A 22,162-nucleotide genomic window follows, 5' to 3' on the forward strand; every position below is an offset into this window, starting at 1 on the left:
TAGGTACAAATTAATGTTTAAAACTATTTTAAGCCAATTTTGTTTTGTTAGATAATAGTTTATCTAATAGATCTCTAATAAGTAGACTTTATAACTTTCAAATAGGATATGATTTGTGTCAAGTGAAGTACTATACTGAAATATAACCTCTATGAAACCAAATGTCCCCTTAGGATAAAAGAAATTGACAATAGCAGTTATGTATTTTTTTATTCCTTTTTTTCAATAGCATGTGTGTACAAAATGTCTATAAAGTTTTTTTTTATAATATTTGAAATGAACAAGTGTGAGAAACTTGGGAATACCAGGTAAGAGATTGGCTGCAATCTCTCCTCAGCAACACATGACTATAGCAAAGAGCTGAGATGCATTTCAAAGGTTATGACTGGGTGAAAAAACAAGCTGTATCTTCATCCATTATGATATAATCTAACAAAAAGGAAAAAAAAGACCTAGAGTAACCATATAAAGTTAAAAACCCATCACTTCAGGGGCAGTCAGAAGAGAGTTCAAATGGCAGGAGATTATGCTGTTACTCTATATAAAATCTAACCTCAGAAACCAAGTTAGGATATTAAGATGTCAATAAATGTTAGCAGTTTGCTACACTAAGATTGGTTTGTGTGCGCGTAATAGGGCTGAGGATTACAGGAAGTGACGTAATACGCTCCCAACTGCACAAAAAACACCTCACATGTTTATCACCCCTACAACTTTCATTCTCACGCAGAAAAATAAAGGTACTTTCCAGTGTGAGGACCCTCCTGTACTTTCATAAATTTGTCTCATCTGCACAACTGCCACAAAATACAGTAAAGAAAATGTATAAGAACAAACTTCTTCGCTATAGAAAAATACAGAAAATAAAATTGTCTTCTTGTGTCTTCTTGTTCACGCCATCATAAAACAAATCCATGTATGTTCTTAAATGCTTACGCACACCAACTGTCACGTTTCAGTCTCTTGTCAACAGCACAGCAAACACGTCAACTGCAGTCTTGAGTCACAGCACACCTGAATCCTTCAACTTTGCTTCATTGAGAAGCAACCACAGAAAAACCAAAAAAAGAAAAAAAAAAGAGAGAGGAGATAGATTCAACCACTCAAACAACTACATTTAAATGAACAATTCAAAAAAAAAAAAAAAATTAAATTAAATAAAATCACCAGACAACTAAAATAGCTTTATATATTTGGAAACCAGATTGAAATGTTTAGGTGTCCCAGAATAACAGATTCTACTGTCAGGTATATGTAATGCCATGACACCACAAAAAAATAGACTGATGCAATTTGAGGAAGATGTGTCCTTCATAAAAACGTTACAACACTAAAAATCTGGTTGCTCGACACAAGTCTCACGCTTTCTTAAATCACTCCACATCATAACATCTCAAAACTCGGACTGCACACACACAACAGTGAGCTACACGTGTTTGCTGAGGGAGCTGCCGCACCTCTTTTGCTGCACTGGTACCCAAACGTTTCCCACGGTTTCTTTGTCTTTATTTGGTCAGTAAATCTCAGAGCTGATGATACAGTGTATGATCAGATGACAGACTTGGAAAAGCGTCTGACACAGAAATCAATCCCTTCCAGGAGAGCATCAGAGCAATGCCACATCAGTATAAACGATTTGAGCGTATTTCACACTTCAGATAGAAGCGAAAGAGAGGAGACGAATGAAAAAAAACTTCCTCTCTTCAGAATACCAAACAAATCCACTTAGAGAAAGACAAATATTCTTTTTTTGTTGTTTGAAATAACAGTAACACTTGTAAGTCTTTTTTGTTTACTACATAAAACGAATTTCTGAGAGATTAAAATCATCCATCATTATTTAAATTGTGGCATCAGCATCATCTAAGTGGCAGTTGTTGGTATCTGATGGGTCAAATAAAAAACGTGCCCATGAACAGGGCTCCTCTGGTGAGGGTTGAATGAGACATTCCCAATATGGGAAAAGAGGAGACTATACTGTCTGTGATATTCTGTTGGCCCCTCATGGCTCCATTTTACTGTCGTCCTCAGCATGTTTCTGCATGTGACAATGCACCGCCTACAAAGACAAGAGTCACATCAATGTTTGATCAATTTTACATAAAATGACTTGTTTTATCTATATATAACTACACACATATTTATATTCAAAAGCTTGGGATTGGTAAGATTTTTATGTTTTTGAAAGCAGTCTCTTTTGCTCACCAAGGCTGCATTTATTTGATCAAAAACAGTAAAAAAAAAAAACAGTGAAATATTATTATAAATTAAATATTTAAAAAATATTTCAGCATCCATTAGAAATCATTCTAATATGCTGATTTGCTGCTCAAAAAACATTTATCAATGCTGAAAACCTGTCAGTGAGTGCTGCTTAATATTTTTGTGGAAACATTTTTTTCAGGATTCTATAAAATAAAACATTTTTTACATAATGAATGTTTACATTATTTTACATTATAACTGTCTTTACTGTCACTTTTGATCAATTTAATGCCTCCTTGAAAAAAAAAAACTTTTTACTGACCCAAATTTTTAAATGGTAGCATATGAGTTGTGTTCAACACCCACATTTCTTATGGTCATTAAGTATTAAGCTCAAATTTTTAAGACTTTAAACCAAGCAAATGAATAATCATGAATATTGTTGAATAAACAATATAAATTAAAGGTGCTAAAGAGGATGTTTTGTTTTATACATTTTTGCAATATTACTTGAAACTGTCTTTACTAACTGATAAAAGACTATTTATTAGGTGCACTGAAAGGAATAATATTAATATACATCATCTGTGCACGAGGTAGGGCCTTAAAAACATCAGCCAATCGTTTACGCGATCATCGCATAAACGATTGGCCCTCTGGCTTGTCAATCACTGCCATGACGTTCCTTGTGAGAGACGTGCGCGGATTGGCCCTCTGGCTTGTCAATCACTGCCATGACGTTCCTTGTGAGAGACGTGTGCGGCTGCGCGGTCCAGTAACTTTCCACACTCTACAGGCGCCGCATGCAATATTTTTGTCAGGAGACAGGAGTAACACATGCAGACTATGAGTTACCTGCGGTGAGTCCGACATAATGAATCCACTAACACTCGTGTTCCAATACTCGTGCACGAGTTTTGGGAGGCGTTCTCTCAAAATGAGCTGTGAAGGAGGGGGGTTGTTCTTACGCATGAGCTCATTTCAAAAACTCACTAACAGTCTTTGGTTTCTCAGTCGACGAAAAGATCCTCTTTAGCACCTTTAAGGCTATTAAATAGCAGTTTTTGTTAATACAATAAAGTTGGTAAGTTGGTATGAGGCAACAAAGTCATCAAAAATATAGAATTTGTGGTATTTTAGGTTAAAATTACAATACTAACATGAACTGTAAAAAAAAAAAAAAAAAAAAAAAAAAACACAGACACTGATCCTGATGAATAGGATGAACATCATACCTGCATGCAAATCCATCCCAGCTAACACACAATGTCCCAGTTATGTAATTTATTGGTATTTTTGGTAATTTCATGACTTTTTATTGAGAGCGTTGCAACAATGTTGCATGCTTGTAATTTCATTTGCTCTTTATATATAGTGAAATGACATACAGTGTAGGGCTGGGCGATATATTGCATGCGATTCTCACGCGCATTTCGTCAGTAAAGCCGGTTCCTTGATTACCGCTAAATCGCCATCACCTGCTTTCAAATGGAGCGCCTTTTAATAGACAGAGCCGTAGTTCACGGACAAGCCACGCAAAATCGGGTTCATTATCGAAGTCGATTCATCTTCGTCGTGGGCACAATTTAACTCATTTTAACCAACATAAAACTTAAATTACGATAACATAAAACCATGATAAATACAATAATATATCAATTTTGTTGCATTTACGGTAATGACAATTGGGAGGATGTGCTTAATTGTCATGAAAATAAATAGTACCTGTTTGGAGCCGTTGCGGGTGGTGAAGTACGTGTCGCAGTTCCTCCAGCGGCATTTGAATGTTTGCTGTGCTGGGCTGGTGTGGTCGTTCAGCAGGTGCTGCTGCAGGTGCTCTATCACGCCAAAGATTAGGGTACAACCGTACCACTGTAAAGAGTCATGCAACAGATATTAACTGGCATCTGGAATAGTGTTCAGTCTAACTCAAACACATTATATGTCATGAGCTCAGTTTCTTACCCAGCAGCGGTAGTTCTGAATCAGGTTCAATCTGACAGCTTTCACGCTCCCATCATAGCAGCCTGTGTAGATCTGCAACAGACAAATCATCGCCACCTCTTTTTTTACAAAATGTTTACTTAAATAATCAACGCTTGCAAATCTGTATGAAAAAAAATTGTGGGACCTGCTATTAGATCCCAGAAGGAGAAATGTGCTCACCATGCTCTTGTGGATGACCATACACATCACCATGTCTGAATGTCCACCATATACTTGAAGTCTGTCATGAGACTGGAAAACGATTTTAATAGTTTTAGTTAAAAACGCTGTGCAGTACTGACTTAATGTAATGTGGTAAAAATACTGTTATGGTAATCCCTGAAAATAACAGGAATAATGAATGTGAAACATCAGGGTACATTAGAGTAATGAAAAAAGGGTCAAATTGCTTGAAAATAATGTAAAACATATTTTAATGGTGTTAAACAGATTTTTTTTTTTATGAATAAAATTGAAAAGAAATTAAATCCTTAAACTGATATTTCTTTAAAATATCTTGTTTTTAAAAAAAATAATTTTGGGGGTGACATATACCTGGAGCTCGTACACACGGACCAGTTTGTCCAGGCATGCAGTGACCATCACCTTTCCCAATATGGCCACCACGGTGACGGCATGACTATGACCCTTATAGATCCTCACCAGTTCTCCTGTCTGAAGATCCGCATAAAAGCAATTTAGATGTAAACAAGACATTTAATTCCCGCATCCCAATGGGAATGGAGAAACACTGCATGAGGTACTCACATGTATATTATGTGCATGTACAGACTGGTCACTCGATCCACTGAACACCAAATCGTTCACCACCTGCAGAGAAGCAACAAATAAATACTTAGGGTGTGATTCTTGATACACACCTTTTGATAAAATCCTTTATTCTCTCTAATGTTGTTCTTTTTGACTTTATTCCTTCTGGGGAGCACAAAAGGTATTTTTAAGGATATGTCACACCTGTCACTCACATGAGATTGACCAATAGCAAACCACAACCATCCAATCAAATCCCGATGGACAAAATCAAGTCCCGCCCTGCAATTTTTCTTGTTTGGGAAGCTGTTTCACTTGGATATCCATCACAAAAGGAAAGAAAAGACTATTGCAATGCCAACTTTAAAGGTGCGGTAATCGATTTCTGAGAAACCCTTTTAATATTTAAAATTAACCCAAACAAACACATCCCTCTCTTCAATGCTCTACATACTGTAGTAATCATTTCAAGTATTAATAAAAATCTTAAGATAAGGGTGGCTGGTGACAACTGATTCACACAAACATCACTTTGGCATTATGCAGCGTTTTAGCTTTGGTTTTCTTTCTTTGTTTCTATCTTTCTTTTAATGACAGAGGACTTTCCAGAGGGGAAAAAAAGCATTTTCAAGGGCGATATTAAAAATTTAAGCACATTTCAAACCTTCAAAAACATAATCGTTAAAATCAAGCATTCTCCAAACTTTTAAAACTCTGTACGAACCCTGAGTGATGCTCAATCCGATACATTTGTGCACCTTGAAGCATATTCATTAGGAAAAGTGTGGTTTACAAACCTTCATGCAGAGCACAGTTTTGCTGTGGCCCTCTAGTGTACGCAGCAATAGGCCATTCTTAGCATCTCTAACGCTGATGGTGGCATCATAGGAACCAACTAGCAGGATACGCCGAGCCCCTTCCTGAGCCGTCGCCAGGCAACTTACAGCCCGTGGGCCATGGCACTCAAACACATCCAGCTGCTTGTTGTTCTACAGGAGATAATAGAAATGTTAATTACCCCATGATCAAAGAAACAAAGGACACAAAAAGGCTCGCAGCTTGTCTAAAATTAACTTACTTTAACCCAAACTCTTTTGAATTCTGATTCATTAAACACTTCATACCCTAAGACTGAAGGTGGTCACAGAGCCATTGGCCAGACCGGCATAGAGAATTTTCCAACGATTATGAAGACAGAGAACTCGATCTGGGAGAGACAGCTGTTCCACACATTCTGTTGTCTGAGAAAAAAATAGAAATGCTTGTCATATTTTCAATGTTATAAAATGATGTGGGGGGAAAACACAAAGTATAATGACTGAAATACAACTTAGGAATAGAAGGACTTATAAGACATAAATTCTTTCAAAAATGTAAATTCTGTCATCATGACATCACTGAAACCACAACATTTTTTTTACTTTCTTCCAGGACACAAAAAATATGATGTAGGCAGGATGAAACAGTGTTCTTAATGCAGTGGTCTCAAACTCAATTCCTGGAGGGCCACAGCTCTGCACAGTTTTGCTCCAACCCTAATCAAACACACCTGATCCAGGTAATCAAGGTCTTCAGGATTACTAGAAACTTCCAAGCAGGAGTGAGTTGGAGCTGGTTGGAGCTAAACTGTGCAGATTTGTGGCCCTCCAGGAATTGAGTTTGAGACCACTGTCTTTATGTTTACTAAAACTACTATTATCAAATAAAGCTGAAATAAAACAACTATTAATATAAGATAATGAAATTAAATTTAACCAAAATTATACATTATAAATGTTGCCTTGGTAACTAACTGAATTAAACAAGTTCAAGCTTGAGTACTAAAGCTAAAAATAAAATAAAAGTAAATTAAAATTAACTATATATATATATATATATATATATATATATATATATATATATAACTGGTAACATTACAATTATTAACAATGAAAAATACTTCTAAAGCATTTATTAATCCTAATGTTATTTTCAAGTGTTACCAAAAAAACTAATAAAAAAGCACATGACAAAATTACTAAAAATAAAATTATAATGAAAACTTAGAAGAAATAAAAGCTAATTCAAAATATTAAAAAAATACTATGAAGGTATATAAAATAACACTGATGTCCAGACAATTTATTACATCTGTCCGTAAGATTTTCAATAGCTACTTAAATTTACCTTTTAATTTAAATTTTAACCATTTAATATTAAATTAAATAATACATTTTCAACTTAGCCTTTATGGTGCTTGTTTTATAGTTTTTGGTGCCTGACAGTTCATAATAGCTCACTTTCAATGTATAATTAAATCCTTTAAAGCCTGACTATCTAAAAAAATATCAACTTTATTGTTCCGTGGAAGAAAAAAAAAAAAAGTTGCAAGCGACATGAATGTGTATAAACAATGACAAAGTTTTCATTTTTGGGTGGACTGTTTCAAAAGCAGTGTGGATCAGAGTCAAGCACCTTGAGGTTGTAACAGCGGATGGTCTGGTCACTTGATCCCGAGTACAGGCGTTGTTGCAGGCCTCCTCCACATGACACCAACAGGCAATTCACTTTACTGCTGTGACCTTCAAACACAGCCACACACTTCCGGCTCTGTAACAATTAAAAAGACTTCCAGAAACCTGCTTGCAAGCTACATTCAAAAGATCATAATTTTCATGTTTAAATGCTACTACAAATTTCAGACGATTTTGTACCATGTTCACCCACTCAGCTGAAGAAAAAAAAAAAAAAAAAAAAAAAAAAAAAAAAAATAGTGTACAATGATCTTACTATCAAGTTGAAAGCACGTATAGTGCGGTCCCCTGAGCAAGTATACAGCAGTCCGTTATGGATCTGCATTCCATTCACGGCCTCCTGATGGCCTTCAAACTCTCCTTCTGTAGGCACCTCCTCCTCCCCTAGATCTGATACATCTGATAAAACACACACACATACATATCAGTTGTTGAGTGAAACATTAACACCATGAAAGAGATGTGTATCTAGATAATTTATGTACCGTTATAAAATGATGTAACAATACAAATGTGGGTAAAGTTTACTTTGATAAAATATGTCATGATCTTTCAAACAGTGGAGTGAGTGATCACAAATTGCTTAAAAGTCACTTTAAAACACTCACTAGACTACAATCAAAACAAATCAAGCAGTGCCTATTTGTATATATTTTGGTGAATCTGGTCACGATGATAAATTACAGCCTGTGCATAAAGTCCAAAGTATACTTCAAGTCACAAATACTAGGGCAGTGTTTCTCCAGTCCTGGGGATGTACCTACCAGAATGTTTCAGATGTCTCACTAATTAAAACACAGCATTCAATTCATCAACTTTTTTGTGTGTTGAATAGTTGAGAAATACTGGGTTAGGGTATGTGTACAGTGCTCATGATGTAAATTCCGTCATCGCAGCAAATTTTTTTTAACCATGCAAACTTTGTCCACTGAGCTTGCATATGCGGGCTATTGTTGCACAATCGAAAAAGAAACTGAAGAGACAGAATACCTGCAACTTTAGTTTTTGTGCATGTTATTAAATGAAATACAATTTAAAAGGCTGCGTGTTAAAGTGAAGTATACTTTGGGCTCAAGTCAAAAAACAGCCAGTACGCTTAATTTCAGTCATTTAATGGAGTTCCCAAGAAACCAGCACTAGTGCTCTCATTCTGTATACGAGTTGGCACAATTCTCAGGGTTGTCATTCTGGCAGTCACTCACAGGTTAGGTATAAAACTAACAGGCACTAAGAATACCTTGCCCTTAAAAAGTAATTTGGGGACTTGAACTATTTTTGTATGCTGATCGTGTGAGTATTCTAATTTGGTCATTCTGCTATGACTGCACTGAGCAAGGAACTAGGTGAATTTAAAATGTACAGACTGCTCCCACAAGTAAAACAAATAAATAAAATAAAATATTTATTATGTGCCATTCACTTACTATGTTGTTTAATTAAGGCAAAAATGCTGAGGCAGCAGTTAAATGATGTGAATGATATATTACAGCTTCAGTGTATGCTTTTGAACATATCACATACCTGAAAGCAACTTGGACTCCAACGCTGTTGAGGCAGATTTTATTTCACTGTAAAAAATAAAAACAATATTTTTCAATACTGCAATACTAGAAACATCAATGGAAGTGGTACCAGAAAGTACCAGAAGGCCATGCAGTGAAAATGACTTTAAACCAGCTGTATTTGTATGTCTGTGTACTCTTGCCTATTACAAACCATTGTCTTCTACCATGTTCAAAGCCCATACATATGCTTGTCGAGTAATCTTTCAGAATGGTTACTAACCTCAGGAAAATTACAGATAACACAGAATAATAGAGCATTAAATATATTATTACTATTAATACATTAAATATTATACAATCACAACATATTTAATGTGCATTTACAATGCGTATGCTAAATGCACTGCGGACTTAAACTATAATTGTAGTCATACAGAGAATCTGAGTTTGGTTAATTTTTGAAGCATTCAATTAGAAGTCAAATTTCAAAAGACCAGCACCGTATGTCCATAAGCTTGTCCAGAATATCCATTCAAACCAAAAAACGGGTTTGAAATGAACGAATCAAACCCACCGGCAAAGTTGAAAGTCAGCTTTTTGGTCATGTCCAACTCAACCGAATGAGCCAATAATTTTTGATTCGTTCATTTCAAACCGGTTCTTCCATCATCAACCCAGAACTAAAGTTTGATTCAGTTCTGGGGACCAGTTCAGCCGGTTACTGGTTTATAAGAATCACTACTTTTTACTTCATGAGCTTACAAACATTGCTATAAAACAGGGGTGTCCTCTCCTACAGGGCCACTATCCGGCAGAGTTTAGCACCAATCCAAGCTTTATACTGAACAATGTCACAAGTACAAACAGGAAAATGGGTATCATTGCATTCGCTTGTCAGAGGAAGTGTGAAAGTATCTTGATTAAAACGGCTCTATTTAATGAAGCACATACAAAAGAGCTGAACTGCAAGTGATGCGACTTGTTTTACAGAATACGGAAATCTGTTGCGCATAGCACGATTAAACACACCTGAACCAGCTAATCAAGACATTACCCATCCAGGAGCAGGATAGGACACTTATGCTAGAAGATATTAAGAATGCTTAGAAAATCACAGTCCAAACCTGAGACTTACCTTTCACGAGCCTTAACTGTACTGCTAGTATCAATTTCACTAGTGGAGGTGACCTCATTGCAAGCAAGATTTTGGGGGTCTGTGATGGCACGGTCTTTTGAATATGCAGTGGTTGACTCCTTGGCCGACTCCTTTGCTGACTCCTTGGTCAATTTCTTGGTCGACTCCTTGGTCAATTTCTTGGTCGACTCCTTGGTCAATTTCTTGGTCGACTCCTTGGTCAACTTCTTGGTCGACTCCTTGGCATTCTTTTCCGGTATCTCATCTGGGTCTGAAGAATCTAGATTGACAATATCAGTGGGCACAGGTGGGGGAAGCTCCACCATTTCCAATTCAGATGAATCGGAGTGAGCCTCATTCTTTGGTGGTGTCGCTAGCTTGGTTCTCTGTGGTTGTGCCTTTGAAACTTCTGTCACCACCATCGCCTCATTTTCAATCTTCTCTTCTGGTGTGGGGGGTGAGGCAGAGGTGCCGCTGGATCGCCGATGAGGTCGGTACTTGCGGGCAGGCCGAGGAGCGGGCTGCTCTGCATCAAGTTCTGATTCACTGATTTCAGGCTGCTCATTCCCCTTTGCTTTTTTAAGACACTTTTTCTTCTTTAGCTTTCGAACACGCTTAACTGGATCAGTTTCTATGTGGCTTGAGGGAGACAGTGGCTTGGGAGAGAGATGGGAAGAAGGGTTGGCTAACCCCTCTTGAGAATTTTGACAAATTTCTTTGTTGGGTGATGGCTCTGTTCTGTGATCTGAAGGAGCTGCCGTCAAAGCCATGATTGTGGCATCATGCGAAGACTCCATCTTACTGTTGTACTTGAAGGTATCTGTTTCAAATGAAGAATAAACATTCTATAATTCAGTTCTGTTAGCAATAGCTACCTATGAGCTGCATTTTAATGATTGGAACCAACCTGTTTGACAAGCTGCAAACACTGTTTGGACAGGTGTGGTATTTTGAGGTTCTGGGAAGGGGCATTTGATAGGGTTACACTCAGGAATGGGGTTACATGGAGCAATGGGCTCCTGTTTGATGTTAACAGGCAGTGAGGATGTTGAAGAGGATGAGTGGGCCACTGTAGTTGGGAGAACAGTGCTGGCGGTGGTCTGAGTAACCTGGGTTGACGAAGAGGTTAAGATTTCCTCACTGTTCCTCTCTCTTTCCTTTGGCTCAAATTCACCTGAAAAAGTTTAGAATTTTTGATCTCGGTTTTATTTTATTATAAATAACAAAAAAACTCAAGGGGCTTACTGCCATACCTCTTATATAGCTGATACACATTGCAAACTGGCAATCAACCACTTTTACAGGCAATTTGTACAGTATGCTCTCCAAAGTTTATGTGGTATCATCATTTTCCTGATAACTTTTACCTTAGATTTGTAAAGTTATTAAATATGATTAAATGAATCCTGCAATAATTTTTGTACCTTGCATTCCTTGAAGAATTTCAATCCGTTTGGCTCTCAAAGAGTTCATCTCATTGGTTACCTGTAAAATATACAATGGTTATTAAAATATTGTAAACTAAAGTGATAGCCCAGTGAAAGCTGAAAAATACATTTTTGTCAGTGCTATATAGAAAAAAAGATCTTACCTGTTGTTTCACCATAAGCAGGCGCTGTACTTCCAAATAGGCAGCTTGCAGGGCAGCACGTGCCTGAATAATACTGTTATCCACGGCCTGAAGTGAGCTGTTAAGCTCCTCCTCACGTAGAGATACAGCCAGCAACTGATCCACTTGAGAGCGCTCTGCAAAACACAATACATACCCGTATTATAACAGCTAACTAAATTGGCTGCTGAGTGAAAAAGGTTAATTTCAAAGACTTATTACATAGTTTCCTTACCTTTCTTAGACTTAATTTTTTGCCTCTTGTTTTTCCTATCTTCATTAGGAATCTCTGGAGACACAACATCCTAGTGGAATGATCCAACATCAATTAGATAATGGCAAGACCTAGATTTCATTTAGGTTATTGTTGCATTACTTTCTATGTGGAACAAATCAAATCAGGCACTTATTAGGCTCTGTCTCATTTAGGATGTTGCCTTGGAAGGCAGCTACATAATATGGTAGACATCAGGGGTGCTCACTAGATTTGGATCAGAGCTACTGTGATTAGGAGTATGCCAAGCATACACCACAGTAGAAAACTTACTCCTTGAGCTCTGCGTTTCTTCCCAGCTCCTTGTATGTCAATTATTTCAATCTCTGATGTACAACCGCTGTCTCCTTCAACATCCTCTGGGCCTTTAGAAGGTCCTTTCGAACCTTGAATCTCTAGATGACCTTTGGACTGCAGCTCTTCTCTCTTGGACTGCTGTGATGGGCCACAAGCAGGAGAGTCTCTCAGTGGGTCTACACATTTGAGAAGGGAGCTGGTACCAGCAGGGCCATCTTTGACCACATTGCTTTCAGACAAGCTACGCTTGCGGGAAGGCACTTGACCGAGGTCAAACAGAGAGTCCCAATGAAAGCCCTCAGAAAGAGGTACATCATTTTCATCCATTTGGTTTGGACTCTCAGGTTCACAGGGCACCATTTCTATACCAAATCTGAAAATATTCAGTACGAATATGGAATTAGGGTATGAAGGAAGTAACAATACATAAAGTACTGACAGTTTCAGTCTACAACCATTTCATGAAAGTAAGCTAAAAATAAAGAAATACTCATGCAGTACCTTGGTAAGCCCTTGCCTTGCTTCTTCCGGTTTACTTCCTGGTAGACCTGGTCCCAGTTGACATTCCGCCTGGAGCCAGAGGAGCTAATGAGCTGCCGCAAGGTGGGTTTAAGTCCTGAGTCCTTCTCAGGCTCATTCTTTCGTGAGCCACTCACGTTTCTAATACGTCTGGCAATATTCAAGTTGGGTTCATGGGATGCTGCTTTGCCTTTGGTGCCTATATGGCGGTTCAGATCCCTTTGGAGACAAGCAGGCAAGGCAAGCTTACTTAAAGAGGGCACGGAGCCACCTGCTGTTTGTTGGGATGGGCTGCTGTGGGACCCCTCACCAAATAAGCATAAATCTTCATCTAGTGTGTCCATGACTTGATCTTGTACCGTTAGGTGAGGATTTTCTTCCATTTCACCACACTCCTCCTCATCTTCGTGGTCCATAGTGGAGGTACTAACTTGCAAGGACTGCAGAGATGGCCTAATGTCATTGCGCACATTGCCAATCTGTACTGAGGTCTCAGTACTGGTTAAATGCTCTCTGTCATTGCTATTGCGTCTTGAAAAACCCAGCCTTTCTTGACCCTTGTTCTTATTCAGTTTTTTCGTACTCTCATGTAATTTTTTATTCTTGTTTAGTTCTAAACTATCAACTTGCTTCTTAATCTGAGGCACAGTCTTTGATCCTTTGAGGCAGTTCTCTGGGCCAGATGTGTCAGAGTTATTTCTATTAAGCAATGTCTCTTTAGCTTTTCGCAGCATCTCTGAAAGAAGACTGTCTTGCTCTGCACTGGAAGAGGCATGTTGTGGGAATTCAGAACTTGAATGGGAATGCTTAGAACCTTTAGTGCTGACAGAGTCTTGACTTCCTGCTTGTTTGAGATTCATCTTTGAGCCATCTTCAGCAAGTTTGCTGGGCATCTCCGTTCTTCTAGTGGTGGAGGTGGAGGGGTAGGCGAAACTACCCATGTTAGTACTGCCAATGTTATTGAAGGAACTCTTCTGCTCCCTGCAATCACTCTCTTCACAGTAAGGTTCTGCTGGATTATGCTGCCAATTTTTTCGGTCTGCCTTGGATTTCCTCGCCATGTCCTGAGTGCCCTCCTTGAAACTTTGTGCCTTAATGTTTTCAGGAGACTCCACATTTGACTTATCTAAAGTTGGCTGAGGGTTAGCCTGAGATGAAGGATCCCCAAGTTTAGCTGGTGGATAAGGTGCCCATCGATGTGCCTTCTCTGACTTCTGACCCTTACCTTTGTTGGGATCATGCTCACCACCAGATTCTTCTACACTCTGTTCACCCTTTGTCTGATTCTCAGAGCAGTTGGGTGTTTTTTGCTGGTCTCTTGCAGACGATTTAAATTGTCTAGGTGGAGGCATATATTGTCCCTGCCAAGGGACATTAAACTGACTGTTGTTCCAGGGATACTGCTTTCTCATCTGTGGAGGGCAGACTCCATAGCCACCCCACAAGTTTCCTTGGTTGTGCAAACTCCCTCCCTGACGACCAGCGGAGCCCCACTTCTGCAAGTCAGGTGGTCCTTCAGCATGCCATGTGGCACACCTAACCTGTCGGTTAGGGTTAAACCATTTGTTGCGTTCAGGGGATGAATATCTTAAATTCTGCCAATTAGTGCCTCTGCCCCTTTTGGGCATCTGAGGAAAGTTAGGATAGGACCGGTCCCAAGGGCCACACTGTTGATACATCAAAGGCCTTTGTCCCTGCCACTGAGACCGAAGCTCCTGCCACCTCCTTGAGGTGTCCCGCTCCTCTTTAGCCTGCTTTGCAGAAGCCTCTTCTTTCCTAATAGAGTTAAATACAGAATGGTCACATAGAACTGAAAATCTTATTGACACACCACAACGAGGAGAGGTGAACAGTATGGTGATAGTTTAAACAACAATGCATATAAATTAAAATATGGGAAGATACAAAAAACACAAATGTCATGGAAAAAAATTGTGTGATTTTCACTGTCGCAATATCAAACTTATATTATTGGATCAAACTTGTATTATTACTATAGTTATTTATTTGTTTAGTCATTATTTTCTTGATTTGCAGTAATCTTTTCAAAGCAAAGGATTGGCAAAGGAACACTTTCACTTAAACAGCATGGTGCATAAAAATAGTTGATGAGGTCAGACTATTTAAAGATATACTGCCCATACTGTTTAAGGGTTGAGCTGGAAGGGCATGGTGTGGTATGCATCCAAGAGTGTGAGAGTGCAAGTGTTGCAGTCACGGCTGTTTTAGGCCTCACATGACACCAGACTCCAGTGTCAGAACTGTTTGCAGAATAGTTTAATATAGAACTGTAGGTGTTGTGGTTACAAACAGATGATTAAAACACCAAGGAAAGACACTCTAATAACAAATATTTAAAGATTTTAAATGTACACTACCATCTAATAAACACAGTTGACTGTCAGGTCTTCAACTACCATCATTGCCATGTAATTCAGAGCTTTAAGCAGGACCATAGCAAGACTCACCTGATCATTTCCTTGCGTTTCTCGATGAGCTGCACAATGTCCTTGTCAAAATACTTTTCATCTTTGTCTTCGTTTGAGGGCTGGTGCTTCTGATCCTCAACGCGCTGTTTATGTGAAGGGCTGGAGATGTGACTGGCATAGTCGGTCAGGCTCACCTCCGTTACGCCGCAGACCCGGCACTCGTGTCCACAGTCCCTGGGGACAGAGGAGAACAAGGGCTGCTCAATGTTTCCCTCAGGCATGGCTGCTGCTTTTGAGAGTGGCTGTCTAATCAGTTAGGGTCCTTTTAAGAGATCAGGAGGCAAACTGACTTTTCAAACAAAATAAAATCCAACTAGTTACTAAAAAAGAACAACAAAAAAAATGCAATCTTCCTGATCTTGTGGTACATCTTTATGGGCTTCAAAACTGGTTGAGAGTGAACAGACAAGAACAGAAGGCAATAGGAGACATTGAGCTCAGAGGGGTGCCCACCCGCTCAGCAGCTGCTGAGCCTAGCACGATGTCATGATGGAGTCTGCTGTGCTCTGAGATGAGGGTTGGGAGAGCTGTTCGATTTTGGTGTATGAAATCCCTACTAGCTCCACCTTCCCCTGCTCTTTAGGGCTGCAGCAAGGGCGGGACTCTTCAACAAGCTGTAATGCGAGCTGCTTACAGTTGCCGACTCGAGAACCTCTCCCTGCCTAGTTTCTCTCTTTAACTGCCAAACTCGTGAGCAGATAGATGCTTGTTGTTGGCAGTTGGTCTATCCCCGAAAAATGGTGTCATGGCAGCTTGCCATTTTCCAGTCAGCAGTCTGTAAAGTTTTTTCTAATTTGAAAAAGTTTTTTGTATGGATTGCGAATGAGTACAATGATTTTGATTATGATTAGACTTATATGTTCTGCAGTTCATTACCATTTGTCCAAACAAATTATTGATAACTGCTCTTAATTATTGCTCTGATTAATGCTCTAAACAAGTTACACTAATCTTATAAACATAATTACCACCAAAATGCAATTAGCTAAAATATGTCAAACTTCTAACAGTCATGGTGTCTGTGTGTTTTACACCTCAGATTTCAATACTCTCCCCATTTAAGAATGTAATTCTCACTTTTCACATTCCAGAGATCTACATAATTGTCACATGAGGCAGTTGTCATTTGTCGGCCTTAACAGTTGTTCCCAACGTCCCTATATATACTCCCGGGTTATGGCAGCTGCCTCGGCTTATCTATCCACTGACCAAAAGAGACACGTGCTTTACAATACACATGCTTTGACCATAACCATATTCATGGTTTCATACAAGAATTTTCCAAAATATGACCTTCACAGCTGTTTGTGATTGCTGCATAAACATTTACAAATACATATTTTAACAAAATTCTGGGGTGTATTTCCAATTTTTTAAACAATTATGCATTATAATTAGTGTACAAATGTCTCAAATGACGCTAAAACACCCTGAAATTTAAAGGAGGCTCAGTTCTATAAACTTGAGAGTATAACTGTTGTGTTGATAGTGTAGAGAAGGGTTTCCCAAAAAGGAATTTCATAAAAATGTTGGAATCATAAAAATGTCAAACACAAAATGAAACACAAAAAAGAAAAAGAAATATTTTGTTTACCTGCCAGCCAAGTGACCATTAACTGACATCACAAAACCGTGAACGTGCAAAAGTAATTATTGAAATAACTTAAAATATTTATCTAAAGTATGACCTTATGTAAGTCAAAGGGGTCCAAAAAAAGGGTTAGGATTACATTATTCTATGCAACATCGGTGTGTAACATAGCCTCTTACCGGCCTTTCAGATTCTCCAGCTCCCTGTGATGCAGCATACTTCTCATGTGCTCTTCCATCTCCTAAAAACCAAAGACACCAGTGAAATATAGCATAACGGCATTGATGTCAACAAAAAAAAGAAGCACAGTATAGTACAAAACAGTAAAACTATGACAAATAACATACTATAAAACAGATAAATAAATTTGGTGAAACAAATTCAGAATTCTTTTTCATGTTATAGATCTTTTTAACTAGCAATTTATTATTATTCTTTCTTTTTATAAGGTTATAGATCTTACAACAGAACAGTGCATGTGCCATTAGGGCTTTTTCAAATTGTCACATTCTAGCAAAACTGGGAGAAGGTATATGCTTAAATAGACAGGTTTACCTGTTTGGAGCTGTAGACAGTTTCACAAAGAATGCATTTCTGTTCTTTAACCATGTTGAAAGATATTATTGTATCTTAGGCCACCACAAATAAACAGGGTTCTGCATATAGAGACAGATAAAACAATCAGATCATGCAGCATGTAATAAGTGCAAAATCACTTGCTAAGAATGATTTCTTATTCCATCCCTACACACACACATCTTTTATAAAATATAATATAAAAATATAGTATGAATCATATATTGAAGTGGTAACACTTTATTTTAAGGTGGCATAGATATACGTTACAAATACTTACTATAGTAATACAAGTAAATTATGCATAATTACAAGTAACTAACCCTAAACCAAATCCTAACCCTACCCTTAACCCTAATGTAGTTAAACACTACTAAGTACTTATTTGTGTAATTACACTGTAACAATGTCACCTTAAAATAAAGTGTAACCACTGATACTTGCGGTCCATACAATATTGGATATAACAAAATAAAATGGATGAAATAAAATATAAATCAAAAACAAAAAATAAATGACAGATTATTAAAATGAGCTAATGATTCTAGAAATACCCCATATATTGTGTGCTAACATGGATGGATATCTTAAAGGGTTAGTTAACCCAAAAATGAATTTTCTATCATTAATTACTCGCGTCGTTCCAAACCTGTAAGACCTTTGTTCATCTTCAGAACACAAATTAAGATATTTTTGATGAAATCAAAGAGCTTTCTGATTCCCATAAAGACGGCAACATTATTACCGCTTTCAAAATACAGAAAAAATAGTAAAGACATCATTAAAATAGTCCATGTGACTACAGTGGTTCAACCTTAATGTTATGAAGCAACAAAAATACTTAATATAATAATAACAACAAAAATAACGACTTTATTCAACCATTTCCTCTACGTTGTTGATGTTGTAAACACAGTGCAGTGCTTCCGGGTTCTAGTATTCTTGTCACTTCATTGCATTGAGGTTGAACCACTGTAGTCACATGGACTATTTTAATGATGTCTTTACTACCTTTCTAGGCCTTGAAAGTGGTTATAACGTTGCAGACTATAGGGGAGTCAGAAAAAATATCTTAATTTGTGTTCCGAAGATGAACGAAGGTGAGTAATTAATGACAGAAATTTCATTTTTGGGTGAACTAAACCTTTAAACACATTCTCTGAAGCTTTTTGGCACTATTCTACAGTCAGACGGTGTAATATCTGAATATGTACCTGTGGTCAGAATGTAGCCAGTGACGGCATTCAGAGCCACGCACATAGCTCAAAGATGACTGACCTTTCTTATTTATTTCATACCGCAGAGGCTCGTATGCCAATTCTTACATTAGGTTGTGTGGTATCAGCAATGCACGAGGTTGGACAAACTCCATAAGGAAGGAAAGCGGGTCAGAGTCTCTGGCTCCATGCAGGTGCCAGAAGACACAAACAAGCAGGGACAGCACTCAGGTCAGGAGGCTAAATGCAGTATGCTGAGAGTGCAGTGCACAAGCCAACCACAAACCCACTGCAGGGTCATGTCCTGACATGTTAAATTCTCAAAAAGTGTTTGGAAAAACATTGAACCAATACTGTTTCTACACAGCCTGGGGGGACATTCACACAGAAGGTGTTTTTGTGTTTAAAAATGTGATGCGCAGTGCAGTGGAATGAAACAAGCAAGGTCTAGAGAGATGTTTTTTTTAAAGTTTACATTTAAAATGCTGTCATACGTGAAACGCTGCAAAAGACGAGATGTGCAACAGCCAAACACGTGTTTAGCGCATTTGTACATAAAAACAAAACAATGGAACAACAATGCATTATTTCGCATTGTGTTTTTCTAGTTTTTGAAGTGTGTTAGGTTATGATCCACTTGCTTTATATGGACTCAAAGAGATGGATTATTTTTCAAAAAATCTTTGCGTTCATCTGAAGAAATAAAAGAAATATACATCTGGGATGGCATGAGGGTGTGTAAATGATTAGAGAATTTTTCATTTTTTTTAATCTAGAATCTATAAATATGCTTCAAGTAGCCTAAGGTGACCTTGTTACCTCATTTTAATTACTATTTTAGTTAAGGCTTCAGTAATCTATGAATAAATTGCATCCAACCATTTTAACCCTACAAAAAAAAGCCTACAGTATCATATTTGATGTACAAATTTCTAAGGCTTTTAAATCAAAACTTTGCTGAAAAACCTGTTGTACACAATCCTTCTGTTGTCCGATAGCTTATAATTTTTGGCAAATAAAAGGTATTTTAGTATCGTTCTAAAAATGACTTTATGTTTGATATGTTTATATTGTTAGTTATATTTCAAGGTGAACACTTGACACTTTAAATTGTTAAAATGTGAGTATCAAATATGATAGATCAGACTTTTGAGGAACGTTTATATGTACATCTCGCAAACATTCTTGTATTGCATTGCATTATATGTTTTGCCTGCCACAATAAAAACTATAGAGCTTTGATAATAAAACTGAGCACTTAAATATTTTACTAAGACATATTACTGGGAAATACAGAGTAAAAACTGATATTTATATGCACTTTATGCAAGTAGTCAGCTGTACTGCTAAAATCACATTGATTTACATTACAAGACTTGGGTAAAGTTGGTTTTTTATATTCGCACATTCGGACTTCTGATAAATTCAGACTTTCCAATAAATGTGCAATAAATTAATGTTTGCCAACGATTGTCAACTTACAACATTTTTCACAGTCGATCAAAATAGGCAAGTATTGTTTTAATGGCATATTTACTTGTGAATGTCCACTGAATGTCCAATGTAGTGTCATTAACCAGGCTATTGAATACGGATGTCCGAATGTGCGAATATAAAACCAACTTTACCCAAGTCATTACAAGCTATGAGAATTTTATATTCATTTTAGCCTATATAAATAACAGCAACAGCACCAAATTGCATATTTTTGCTCAGTTTTGGCCTCTGAATAAAATTGATACAATAAAATGTTTTTATCCTCCTCAGGTATGAGGTCCATATTCCTCATACAAAGCCTGATGTATCAAATATGACACTTAACAAAAACACATAACTAAAGGTTCAATATACTGTTCCATTTTTTTTAAACCCATTTTCCGACTGTTATTGATTTCTTTTGTCAGGTGTGACGGGGTTTATATGCATGACTGTGAACTGGCATGCTTTTGAAAGGAAGTGCACTTTTTGCCTCAGAAAATTGCATGATATTAGGCCGCGGTGCAGACAGAGCAAATATTAAAGTTCCACAACATGAAAATGGCACAACATCAGTGCTGTGAAGGGCAAAAGTTGTTTTCCATTCGTGCTAACAACAAAGCTTTAAATAGCTCTCTACCACAGGTCAGTGTGAATGTCCTCTTCAAACGCTGCCCAAAAGAAACGGAGCCCTGCCTTCCTCTCCTATTACCTCGCTAATATAATAACGGGGTGGAACATAAAACTGACGAAAGGTTAATATCCAGGTTTGAGTTACTGAAATCTGTCATTAGAGAAACCAGGCAAACTGTTTACAACTCATTCCTGTTTGTTTCTTACAAATTCGTTCATTTGTTAATGCATTTTCAAGGATAATGATGCTAAAATCATTGGACAAAACACTACTGTGAACTAACATAAGGTTAAACTGCTGAAGGATGTAAAAAAACAAAAAGAGAGGGCCAAATGTGCACAATAACAGAAACATGCAGGGGTGTTTCTCATGTGCAGATGTTTAGCATTCAGGCTAACACACTGCATGGACTGACAATTAGATCATGTAAGCTGCAAAACAACATGGATAAAGACAAACCCGGGATCACGTATACCTCTTAATTCACGCGGAGAACGCATTTCTTCAGATTTCCGTAAAAACACACCATTTCTATTCATATTTCGCCCTTCTTAGCGACGCTATAGGCGCCTTGTTACTGTGAAGACGGAAACAACCGATCAGTTTCAAAATGGCGGGCAAAATTTTAACGTAAAAGTCACTAGATAACGGTATCAAGCGGTCTGCATTCAAATAATTTTTAGAATGTTCTCCACTGATATAAAGTCGGTTTTTACTTCTTTAAGAATATGTCAAAACCTTTGAACTCACAGGCCTCGAAAACATAAAACATCCTTGAGTTTTTCATGATGACAAAGTGTTATGTTTTGTGATGATGTCCGTATGGATTTTTAATAAAGAGACAAAGAACAAAAACAACAACTAAAAGTAAATATCGAGTAGAATAATAAAATAAATCTTCACTTTGGTATTAGTTGGTCCTGATTATTATAAACGTAAAGTGCAAAAAAATAAAAAAGAATAAAATAAAATAAAATAAAATAAAAATGCACCTTCTTTCTATATGGAATTATTCTTCCATGCCATAACATATTTAGTGCAATCACTAAGATAAGTGTTCAACTAACTTGATTAAAAAAAAACATAAAACATATATCAGTAACATATATCACATATCAGTATCCACACTTATCTCAAAATATAGGCCTACTAAAAACAAAAGATAACATTTGTATTCCTTGAAGCAGCATCAGTTATAGAAGAATATTTAAGATTAATAACATTGGAAATTATAATGCAAATAAAAAAAACTCATAAATTTGATAACTTAAAAAATAAAAAAAGAACATCACATGGAAACAAGTCCAAGCCTTTACATCATAACTACAAAAAAAGGCCTACTTGTTTTGTAAGCATGGTAAATAA

The 22,162-nt window shown here is 37.4% G+C and overlaps 1 protein-coding gene across 2 annotated transcripts; it reads right to left on the bottom strand.

Moving 5' to 3' along the window:
- Positions 1-193: 193 nt before the first annotated feature.
- Positions 194-21,426, bottom strand: znf106a (zinc finger protein 106a). Of its 2 annotated transcripts, XM_048191728.1 has the most exons (23): positions 21,273-21,426; positions 17,450-17,550; positions 17,074-17,135; positions 15,283-15,477; positions 12,797-14,590; positions 12,272-12,668; positions 11,960-12,029; positions 11,707-11,861; positions 11,540-11,600; positions 11,023-11,289; positions 10,116-10,935; positions 8,997-9,043; positions 7,732-7,874; positions 7,417-7,551; positions 6,087-6,203; positions 5,760-5,951; positions 4,960-5,022; positions 4,747-4,866; positions 4,372-4,443; positions 4,171-4,242; positions 3,931-4,077; positions 1,979-2,059; positions 194-1,032 (listed from the first exon to the last, which is right to left on the bottom strand). In XM_048191728.1, the coding sequence occupies exons 2-22, from the start codon at positions 17,501-17,503 to the stop codon at positions 2,003-2,005; spliced, it is 5,040 nt and encodes a 1,679-aa protein (XP_048047685.1). In that variant the 5' UTR covers positions 17,504-17,550; positions 21,273-21,426; the 3' UTR covers positions 194-1,032; positions 1,979-2,002. The 2 variants fall into 2 exon arrangements, with proteins under 2 accessions (XP_048047685.1, XP_048047684.1); XM_048191727.1 differs by having other exon boundaries at positions 194-2,059.
- Between the last annotated feature and the right edge of the window lie 736 nt (positions 21,427-22,162).

The sequence above is a fragment of the Megalobrama amblycephala genome, linkage group LG5, assembly GCF_018812025.1.
Source record: "Megalobrama amblycephala isolate DHTTF-2021 linkage group LG5, ASM1881202v1, whole genome shotgun sequence".
In the NCBI taxonomy this organism is placed as follows: Eukaryota; Metazoa; Chordata; class Actinopteri; order Cypriniformes; family Xenocyprididae; genus Megalobrama; species Megalobrama amblycephala.